At 41.4% G+C, this 11,076-nt stretch overlaps 1 protein-coding gene across 1 annotated transcript; it reads right to left on the bottom strand.

Annotated features, from left to right (window-relative positions):
- Positions 1-75: 75 nt before the first annotated feature.
- On the bottom strand, positions 76-3,726 carry LOC122013643 (putative disease resistance protein RGA4). Its single transcript, XM_042569891.1, has one exon. The coding sequence runs from the start codon at positions 3,724-3,726 to the stop codon at positions 76-78; it is 3,651 nt and encodes a 1,216-aa protein (XP_042425825.1).
- Positions 3,727-11,076: the final 7,350 nt, after the last annotated feature.

Here is an 11,076-nt window from a genome sequence, read left to right as displayed (position 1 = left end):
CACAACTCTATCACACTCCAAAAACAAGTTTTGCAGTTCAGATTACATTTCTTCTGCTGAACATATCTCATGCCTTTAAGCAATATATCGGAAGGGAATACGTTTAATCCAATCAGGAGCTTCCTCGCCTAGCAATTGGGACACTAGAACTGAATTGCATTTCAAAATTTCGAATACTTTGAGAGACTCAGGCAGATTGCTGGGTAGTGAGTCTAAATTTGGACAGCCTTGTATGATCATCTGCTTGAGTGAAAGGAGTTGATGCAGATTTGGAGGTAGCTCACGTAGTTGAGCACAGTTAGAAATGGACAATTTCTCGAGTGAAATCAGGCTTGCAAACCACTCCTTTTGCTCTTTGCTGAAGGATGAGATTTTGATGCACTGATCAATTCGTAGCTCTCGAATAGAGGTTAGGAATTTAACTAGAACTGGTCCTGCTGGAAGGGGTGAGTTCACAATGCTGAGAGATACAAGAGATGAATGATGAACATCCTCTTCGTTGTCGATCAACCAAGATACTAGACTTTGACAACCATCAATTTCCAAGTACTTCAAGTGTTGCAACACCTGACATGGAAAGTGAGTGAGGTTTGGTGCTGACATCTTTAATGTTGTAAGTGACTTTAGGTGCTTCAAACACCCGGAGAGCTGGCTTTCAAGATCAGGTGACTTTTTTATCTCTAGCTCTTCCAGTGATGAAAGCAATGCAAGTGGAGGTAATCCTCCTACTCTTTTGCACTTCACAGCAACTAATTTCTTAAGTTTAAGAAAGCACTTGCAGCATTGTTCTTGCCACGAAATATCCTCAAACATTATCGATGTGTTATCCAAGTATAGCTCTCTCAAGGATGGGTAAGGATCAATCATCCATGTGCCTCCATCTACTATGACGTTCATACCTTCAATTTTGAGAACCTTAAGGTGAGGCAGGTGGCCGAATGGTGGGAGTTGATTCCACTTATTACAATTTTTGAGATGGATAGATTGCAAGAATATGAGAGATTGGTCTTCTAGCCAACCAGGAGATTGGCTTCCTCCAAAACTATGTATTTCCAGATGTTTGAGACATGGTGGTGGCTTGAGGGATTCAAGTACTTCCTGTGCATCAACACGGAGGCTTTTCTTCCTCCATGTTCGCCATTTCAGTTGCAGCTTCTCAATTCTAGTTTTTCCATTCAAGTCGGCCTCGATCACTTCCTCCTTTCTTCCAACATCATCGAGATCCTGGATACAAAGTTCTCCCTTAAGCTCTATTAGGTCCTTCAATTGCCCTATATCATATCCTTTCTTTAATCTAACATGGAATTTCTTCAACTCTTGAAGTCTAGCTAGCCTTCCTTTATTAGCTATCCAAGCTATTGCTTCTTCGCTAGCATTTAGATGCCGCAAATTGATTAGGTTGTTGAACCTTTCCGGTAATCTGCGGCAATTCTCAGGAACTGCAAGAAATCTTAAATGATAAAGCTTGCACAATGACTCAGGCAACTTGTAAAGGTTATTCCCATCCAGATTCAAGTATCTGAGGTGTATGCAATTACTGATAGAATTTGATAGCTGCTTCATACCACTGTAAGACAAGTCCAGGACCCTGATCCTCGATAGCACTCCAAAATTGATAACATGCTTTGAGTTGCAAATAAAGGATCTGAAGTATTTCCACCGATCCAAATAAAGCTGGTAAATGGTTTCATTTTCATACACTAAACACTCTTTGACTCCAACAGATTTTGACAAATCATACATCAAGTTGTGCATTGCATAGTATCTAGATCTCCAGTAAGATCTATTGTAGATAGGGAGTTCAAGAAAAGACCTGGATAGTAAACCATCAAGATACTCTCTTCCGACATCCTCCACTGTCTTATTTGAATCTGTTGGTTCAACGAAACCTAGTGATATCCACATGTTAATTAAGTTTTGAGCATCAAATGGATAACCTTTGGAGAATACTGAACAATATGCAAAGCACCACTTAAGGTGTGGAGGGAGATGATTGTAACACAGCATAAGAACAGGCATAATGTCAGTAAGGTCATCTTTCAATGTAAGGTCATCTTTCAATTCCAGCAACTCATTTAAAATTCTGGTCCAGTGTGCATCCGAAAATTTGGTTTGCAAAACCCCTCCGACTGCCTTTGCCGCGAGTGGATTACCGTTTAGCAAGGTGGATATCCTCTTGGAGATAACCTGTAGCTCTGAATAGCCTTGTGGATCTTCACAATTGAAAGCACACCAGTTGAAGAACGAAAGAAAGTGATTTCCTTCATCTATCACACCCTTGAGAAGGATTTTGTTCCCCTTCCCTCTTTCATCTATCACACCTTCCTCTCGAGCTGTGATGATAATTTTGCTGCCCTTTCCACAATCTTTCAAGGAGGCAAATTGCATGACCCACTCAATGCTCTCAACATCATCAAGCACAAGCAAGAATCTCTTTTCCTTCAACTGATCCTGCAGGTTCCTGACCATGAATTTCAACTTCTCAAGCTCACGAAAAGCAAGGGGTGTGCTAATTGAAGGGGGATCTGCAGTCACTCCTGTAATTCTCATGGAATTGAGATCATCAGAAGCACAAATCCACACCCTTGAATGGAAGTACTCCTCTATTCTCTCATCTTGATACACAAAGTGAGCAAGAGTAGTTTTCCCAACACCCCTTGGTCCCAATATGGGGAAGATACAGACATCATCCTCATTAAATTTCAACAATTCTTTCACCAATTGTTCTTTCTCATCATTGTAGAAGAACAAATCTCCTAAACTTAAACTTGAGGCAGCTTTTTCTTTGTGCAAGATCTCATGTGGACTTTCAAGATGACAAGTTGAGAATGCGATTCCTGTGGACTCCCTGAGATAAGCAGAAACTATATCCAGCGATTCCACAATTTTCATAATCCTATCAACATTAATTTCTTCCAAAGAATTTTTTTGACCCTCAGAATTGCTTACTTGGGATGATGAGAGATCATTCTTTTGTGTGCCACTACCAATTTCGCCACCAATTTCGGTTCTTGCAGCAACTGTGCTAGAATCTTCCTTCTTTGCAGCATGATTACCATTGACGGCGGAACGAGAGTCCTTGTTGAAACCGAAGCAGCAGGAGAGAAACCTAGAAGACCTAGTTTCCCTTTGCTTCTTGGTCTTGGAAGAACAGAAGCAACCACAAATGGATGGATCAGGAACACGCGATTCAACATCCTGGCCACGATCCGTATTGGATTCGAGCGTCAATTCCGCACCTTTCGCCTCCGTTTCCACAGATGTATTCAGCGCGGGCCGCCGCAAGCTTCCACTGATCGAGGACGAGGGTGCAGCAAGTTTTAGGTTTGCGGTGTCGTCGTCCTCGCCGGTCTGGAATCCGCGGAAGACACTGAGATCGACTATCTTCCCGCCGACGCCGTCCTTCTCTGCTTCGGCTTTCTCCATTTCCTCAACCTGCTTTTGCAGAGACTCGTACTCCAGCTGGTCGACCAAGTCGTCGGCGGCGAAGATGGCATCTACAAGTTTTCCCGTCAGGGAGGAAGGGAGGCGGGTGACGTAGTCCACAAGCGTTGCTGTTCTGAGAAGGGAGGCGTGGAGGGCGCTGAGGTTGCGGTGAAGGTCAGAGGACGGCGGAGGGGTTCGGCAACTACTGAGATAGGAAGCCAAGCGGTGTATGGTGGAGAGGAGGGCAGGGGGAGGGAAGAGAGAATGATGAAGCGATGCTGCGGGACGCGAAGCAGCCATTGAAGGAACAACGAGGGAAAGCGGCTGAAGAGAGACGCCGCGACCCAGATCGCTGCATTTTCCACCGATGAAGAGGCCGCCACCGACACTACTTTGGTGCTACTTTACTTCGGCCAATGGCGAAGGTATCGCGTGCCTCTTTAGTTAAGGTTTGATATATGATGAACCTAGACATTTCTAACATACTCTAGAATAGAACACTATTCATAATTTCTGTCCACAATCCTTGATTTTATCCTTATTAAAGTTTCAAATTTTCAAAAATCATATAAGTCATCAATGATGAACCTAAATAAGTAGATTTCACTTCAAACTTTATTCAATAATAATCTCTCACTCTCCTGTGTCTCACTTCTCATTGTACTAATGTTAGGTTGTTCCTCGGAAGGAACGCGTTGCAGGGTCCGACTGTAACGTCTCGGCAAGGATCGCTATATCTCCAGAACTCGGGTGTAGTGATAAATATGCAAGAGTTCGCGTTACAGGGTCCGACTGTAACGTCTCAGCAAGGACCGCTACATCTCCATGAGAACTTGGGTGTAGTGTTAAATAGGCAAGAGTTCTCACACCATAGGTTAAATAAGAACAAATATGATAGGAAAACTAATAATCTAAGATTTGGAACATGGAATATAGGAACTCTCACTGGTAAATCAATGGAGGTAGTAGATATGATGATTAGGAGAAAAATTAATATTTTATGTGTACAAGAGACAAAATGGACAGGTGAGAAGGCAAAGATGATAGAGAACTCGGGTTTTAAGTTATGGTACACTGGAAAAAGTAAAACAAGAAATGGAGTGGGTATTATTGTAGATAGTTTGTTAAAGGATGAAGTTGTAGGAGTAGTTAGAAAAGGGGATAGAATTATAACTCTTAAGATAATAGTGGCGAAAGAAACTATGAACATAATTAGCGTATATACACCACAAGTAGGATTAGATGAAGCTACCAAATTAAGGTTTTGGGAGGACTTAGATGAAATATTACAAAATATTCCACCAAATGAAATGATTTTAATAGGAGGTGATCTAAATGGGCATGTCGGAATGAAAAATGAGGAATATGAGAGAGTACATGGGAGTTATGGGTTTGGAACGAGAAATGAGGAAGGGAAAACTATATTAGATTTTGCGATAGCATATGACCTTATATTAGCTAATACATTTTTTAAGAAAAGAGAAGAACACTTAGTCACATTCAAAAGTGGGAATAATAAATCGCAAATTGACTTTCTTATGGTTAGGAAGAAGGATAGAAAGATTTGTAAAGATTGCAAAGTCATCCCTGGAGAAAGCTTAACTACCCAACATAGGGTAGTAGTGTTGGATATACGCCTCAAACATAGTATCAATAGAAAGAAAATATATACAATTCCTAGAATTAAGTGGTGGAAGTTAAAGGATGGGAAGCAACATATATTTAAAGAGAAGGTAGAAGTACAAGCATTAGGTGAAATATACGATGACTCTAATACAACATGGGATAAGATGGTATCAAAGTTGAAAATAGTAGCTAAGAGTGTCCTCGGTGAGTCAAAGGGGCATGCACCGCTAAGTAAAGAATCTTGGTGGTGGAATGAGAAAGTACAAGAGAAAGTGAGAGAAAAACGAATAGCTTATAAGGAATTATATATTTGTAAGAACGAGGAAAATTTAAAAAAATATACAATAGCCAAGAAAGAAGCTAAGAAAGTAGTGAGTGAAGCAAAAAATGAAACTTTTGAACGGTTATATCAAAAATTGGATACAAAAGAAGGGCAAAAAGACAATTATAAAATAGCTAAAGTGAGAGAAAGAAAAACAAGAGATCTTAGCCAAATAAAATATATTAAAGATGAATGTAATAGGGTATTAGTAAACGATGGAGAAATAAAAGAGCGGTGGAAGCGGTATTTTCATCAACTTTTTAATGAAGGTTTAGGTGAAAAACTTAACTTAGGTAATTTAATTAGGTCAAATGAGCATAGAAATTTTAATTTTTATCGTAGAATTCAAACTTCAGAAGTAAAACAAACTTTAAATGAGATGCACAATGGAAAAGCCGTTGGATCAGATGATATTTCGATAGAGGTATGAAAGTGCTTAGGGAAATAACGTATTGAATGATTTACAAAATTATTTAACATGATATTGAAAACGAAAAAAATGCCTGATCAATGGAGGATAAGTACTCTAGTTCCCTTATATAAGAATAAGGGAGACGTACAAAATTGTGCAAACTATAGGGGTATTAAACTAATGAGTCATACTATGAAACTTTGGGAAAAAGTAATAGAAAAAAGATTAAGGAAAGAGACCATAGTGACAGAAAATCAATTTGGGTTCATGCCTGGAAGGTCGACAATAGAAGCTATACATCTTCTTAGACAATTAATTGAAAAATATCGAGAGCAAAAACAAGATCTACACATGGTATTCATTGATTTAGAAAAGGCATATGATAGAGTCCCAAGAGAAATTATATGGAGAATTTTAGAAAAGCGAGGTGTTAGCGTAACATATATTGAACTAATTAAGGATATGTATGAGGATGTAACGACCAGAGTAAAGACTTCAGGCGGAGTAACTGAAGCATTTCCAATAAAGATAGGGTTACATCAAGGATCAGCTCTAAGTCCCTATCTTTTTACATTAATTATGGACGAACTCACTGCACACATTCAAGACACAGTACCGTGGTGCATGTTGTTTGCAGATGATATTATTTTGGTAGATGAGACACGTGAAGGAGTAAATGCTAAGCTAGAATCTTGGAGGGAAACACTAGAAGGGAAAGGTTTTAAGCTTAGTAGATTAAAGACAGAATATATGGAATTTAAGTTTAGCAATATTAGAAGTAATGAAACAATTGTTAAGATAGGAGAGGACGAGTTGCACGGAACCGAGAAATTTAAATATTTAGGATCATTTTTACAAAATGATGGAGGGATTGAGAGAGATGTCTTACATAGAATACAAGCGGGATGGGTGAAATGGAGGGGAGCGTCGAGTGTTTTATGTGACCGTAAAGTACCTCTTAAACTTAAAGGAAGTTCTATAAAATCACAATTAGACCTGCTATGTTATATGGAGCTGAATGTTGAGCTATGACTCGAGCACATGAGCAGAAGATGAGAGTTGCAGAGATGAGGATGTTAAGGTGGATGTGTGGACATACGAGGATGGACAAAATAAGAAATGAGAGCATTAGAGAGAAAGTAGGAGTTGCATCTATTGAGGAAAAACTCAGAGAGACACGTTTAAGATGGTACGGACATGTACTTAGACGACCAATAAATGCTCCAGTTAGGCGATGTGAAACTATGATAAACATGCATATAAAACGAGGAAGAGGAAGACCAAAAAAGACTTGGTTAGCAACAATAAAACAAGATAAAATTTATTTAAATATAGATGATGATATAATAGGAGATAGAGCTCAATGGCGTAAAAGGATTCATACAGCCGACCCCACCTAGTGGGAAAAGGCTTGGTTGTTGTTGTTGTTGTATTTTAAAAATTTAATCTTCTTTACTGTTTGATACGACTCTCTAATTTACTCTACGACAATAAACTAATAACTTCTTTGCATACTCTTAATCTTATCCATACTAAATATTTTAGTAATTCTGTTTTAGTCTTACCATGCTTAACCAAATATTAATTCATGACCCCCTATTTATTTAAAGAAGATATTTAAAAAATTCTTTTTGGTACTTTTAGCATAGTGTCATATAGATCTAGACACCTAATTTATTAAATAGGACAATACCAATAACTTCCTTATAGTACTCTTCCAATCTTGTTTATACTAAAGTTTCAAAAAGAATCTAAGCCATTAATGAATTTTAACCTAGAGATTTTTTTTTCCCAATCCAAACTTGATCTAATAGGTTCCTTTCACTCTCTCAACTATTACCATGTTAAAAAATTCTTACTTTATGACTCCTATCAATTTAGACAAATTATTTTTAAAAAAATAATTTTCTTTGACACAAAGTCATATGTAAACTTATGCACCTCTTCTTTATTTTAAAATAACATTTGATGCTGTGATCAAGAAGAGTCAACCTGACACAAGTCAATTGTTATGGTATAAGTCAAAGTTAAGACGATCAACATCAGGACTTAAGCGAGAATCAGCTGCATCCGAGCGGGAAGAGGTTCATTGATCGATCGGAGGGATCGTTGTTCGATCGACCATATGAATAAACGAGTATAGTTAACCCGGTCGGTAGAAAAATAAGCTAAGCGAACCGGGAGCCCGAGTCGAGCGGGCCACCCGCTCAGCCACCCGTCTGGCTCGAAGAATGATGTTGGCATTATATACAATGAATCGCCAAAATGATAGAAGAGGAAACCACGGATAATTAATAAAGGAAAAAATAAAATTAAATAAAACACTCCATCTATCATTAAATGAGAAGAAGGCAAGACAAAGATATCCTCTATCGGTAATCAACATCATTAAATAGGAGAAGATGGAGGGGCACCAGAAAAGGTATAAAAAGGGTATGTCATGTATGAGGAAAGACAAGAAAATCTTTATCTTTAGTACTTACTATTTTCCCCTCCTGTTTTTGACTTGAGCGTCGGAGGACCAACGCCAGGAACATTTTCCCTGGTTTTGGTTTTGTTTTGCAGAGAGTGAGGTCTTCATCCAGTCAGTGGAACTGCCACCTCCCCGGTTTTCCAGCTTCGCGCATTCGGACAGGATCATTTTGGCGTCATCTGTGGGAACGTAGCCTGCATTCGAGCAAGAAGATGGAAGATGTTGGATAACTTACCATGGTGATGCTGGCACGAGAGGATCTCGACGCATTAATACAGGCTCAAGTGGCTAAGATATTGGAGCAACAACAACAATAGGCACTGGCCGAACGGAGAGTACAGGAGCCTGCAACTTCCGCGGAGGGTCGTCGGGCTGAGCGAGAAGACCGAACAGAACATCTTTCTATTCGGGACCCGAATGGAAAGAGGTCAATCGACACTTATGGGGAAGAACCTCATGCACCCCCACCCCCACACACACACACACAGACAGACACACATCATCGGGCGCTGTTTTAGACTCGGTAGAAGAGAGGGTCGGGCTAACAGAGATCGGGGATCATCCTCTGATGAGGCACCCGTTCGAAACACAAGAAAAAGGAAACCTAGGGATGACAACTCGTCCAAACAGGTCAACCAATAGTTTTCAGAGGGGATTCTAAATGACTCTCTGCCGAAGCACTACACCCCATTGACGATTAGGGAATATAATGGGACGACCGACCCTGATGACCACCTGACCAAGTTTGACAACACGGTTACCCTGCACCAATACACGGACGAAGTAAAATGTCGAGACTTCCGAGCGGCCTTCCTACATTACTTTGCTAGTAGTCGTCGCCACTAGAAGACGAGCATGAATCTATTCTCACTGAAGCAGAGGCGGCGAGAGGCCTTAAGGGCATATATCCAACGCTTCAATCAGGTGGCGATGGATATCCCGGCGGTCTCCTTGGATGTATTGGTAAATGCTTTCACTCAGGAGCTCACCGAAGGAGAATTTTTCCGATCACTCATTTAGAAGCCGCCAAAGGACTTTGGTCATCTACAAAAAAGGGCTAATAAATACATCAATGTAAAAGAAACTCAAGCGGCTAGGAAAAAGGAGGCGCCCTCCGAACCAACGACAGCGTCCGAGTGGCGTCAGCTGAGCAGCCATCAGCCTCCCAAAGGGCCTCGATCGGGAGGAACTCAACCACAACCCAAGCCTAGGACGCATGTCGTGCAGCACATTGGGGTCGGACGCCCAAAAGCCTCCAGGGGCAAAATATGGATGCCGATGTTTTGCTCCTTCCATCAGTCGGTGACTCATAATATGGGGGCTGCTACCTGGTTGGCAGGCCAGTCCCAAGAAGGCAGTATCGTCAATCACTGTCGCCTAATCAGAGATATAGGCGCCGATCAGCTGGTCGAAGGGAAGACGAAAAGACAACGGTCGAACCATGTCACCATCAATCTCAACGACGGATAGTCCAAGTCCTGTTCGAGAGCAGGCCAAACGGAGACGACACTCAGCTCGAGAGAAAAAAAATAGGAGCAACGTCGCCTGAGGTGAAATAGGAATGACTGTCAAGGGCTGACCGACGGTGATTCCAATCGAGCGAGAAAGTTGCACGCTCGACGACTTGAAACTCACGTAGTCAGCTACAGCAAGGAGAAGGCCGATGGACCTGAGATCAACTTCAGTCCGAAGGATTTGGAGGGAATAGAGATCCCCCATGATGACGTCGTGATTATCAGAGCAGTAATAGCTAATTATGTTATTCATCGTACCATTGTTGACACAGGGAAATCAGTGAACATCGTCTTTAAGAAAGCATTTGATCAGCTGCAAATCAACCGGAGTGATTTACTGCCCATGACGACTCCACTCTATGGGTTCACCGGCAAAAAAGTATTGTTGATCGGCCAACTGTGTTTGGTCATCTCGCTCGGGGAAGAGCCGATGAAGAGGACATGAATGACCAATTTCATCGTGGTGGATGCGCCGTCAGCCTACAACGTCATTCTGGGCCGACCGACACTGAATGAGTTTCGTGCGGCTACTATAAACTCATGTCTTCACTAACGGTCAAGCAGCGACCTTAAACCCATGTCTTCATTAATGGTCGAGCGGCGATCTTAAACCCTTGTCTTCATCAACAGTTGAGTGGCGATCTTAAACCCTTGTCTTCATCAATGGTCGAGCGGCGACCTTAAACCCTTGTTGTCATCAACGGTCGAGCGATGACCTTAAACCCTTGTCTTCATCAACGGTCGAGCAGCGACTTTAAACCCTTGTCTTCATCAGCGGTCGAGCGGCGACCTTAAACCCTTGTCTTCATTAACGGTCGAGCGACAACCTTAAACCCTTGTCTTCACCAACGGTCGAGCGGTGATCTTAAACCCTTGTCTTCATCAATGGTCGAGTGGCGACCTTAAACCCTTGTCTTCATCAACGGTCGAGCGGCGATCTTAAACCCTTGTCTTTACTAGCGGCAACCTTAAACCCTTGTCTTTATCAGCGATCGAGCGACGACCTTAAACCCTTGTCTTCATCAACGGTCGAGCGGCGACCTTAAACCCTTATCTTCACCAACAGTCGAGAGGCGACCTTAAACCCTTGTCTTCATCAGTAGTCGAGTGGCGACCTTAAACTCTTGTCTTCATCAACGGTCAAGCAGCGACCTTAAACCCTTATCTTCACCAACAGTCGAGCGACGACTTTAAACTCTTATCTTCATTAACGATCGAGCGGCGACCTAAAACACATGTCTTCATCAGTGGTCAAGCGACAACCTTAAACCTAGAACTGATTAGACAGCTACAAAGATAAGTC

This window comes from Zingiber officinale, chromosome 8B (assembly GCF_018446385.1).
Source record: "Zingiber officinale cultivar Zhangliang chromosome 8B, Zo_v1.1, whole genome shotgun sequence".
Lineage (NCBI taxonomy): Eukaryota > Viridiplantae > Streptophyta > Magnoliopsida > Zingiberales > Zingiberaceae > Zingiber > Zingiber officinale.
Note: the sequence above shows the minus strand (reverse complement) of the source record. Positions and strands in the feature narration are given on the sequence as shown.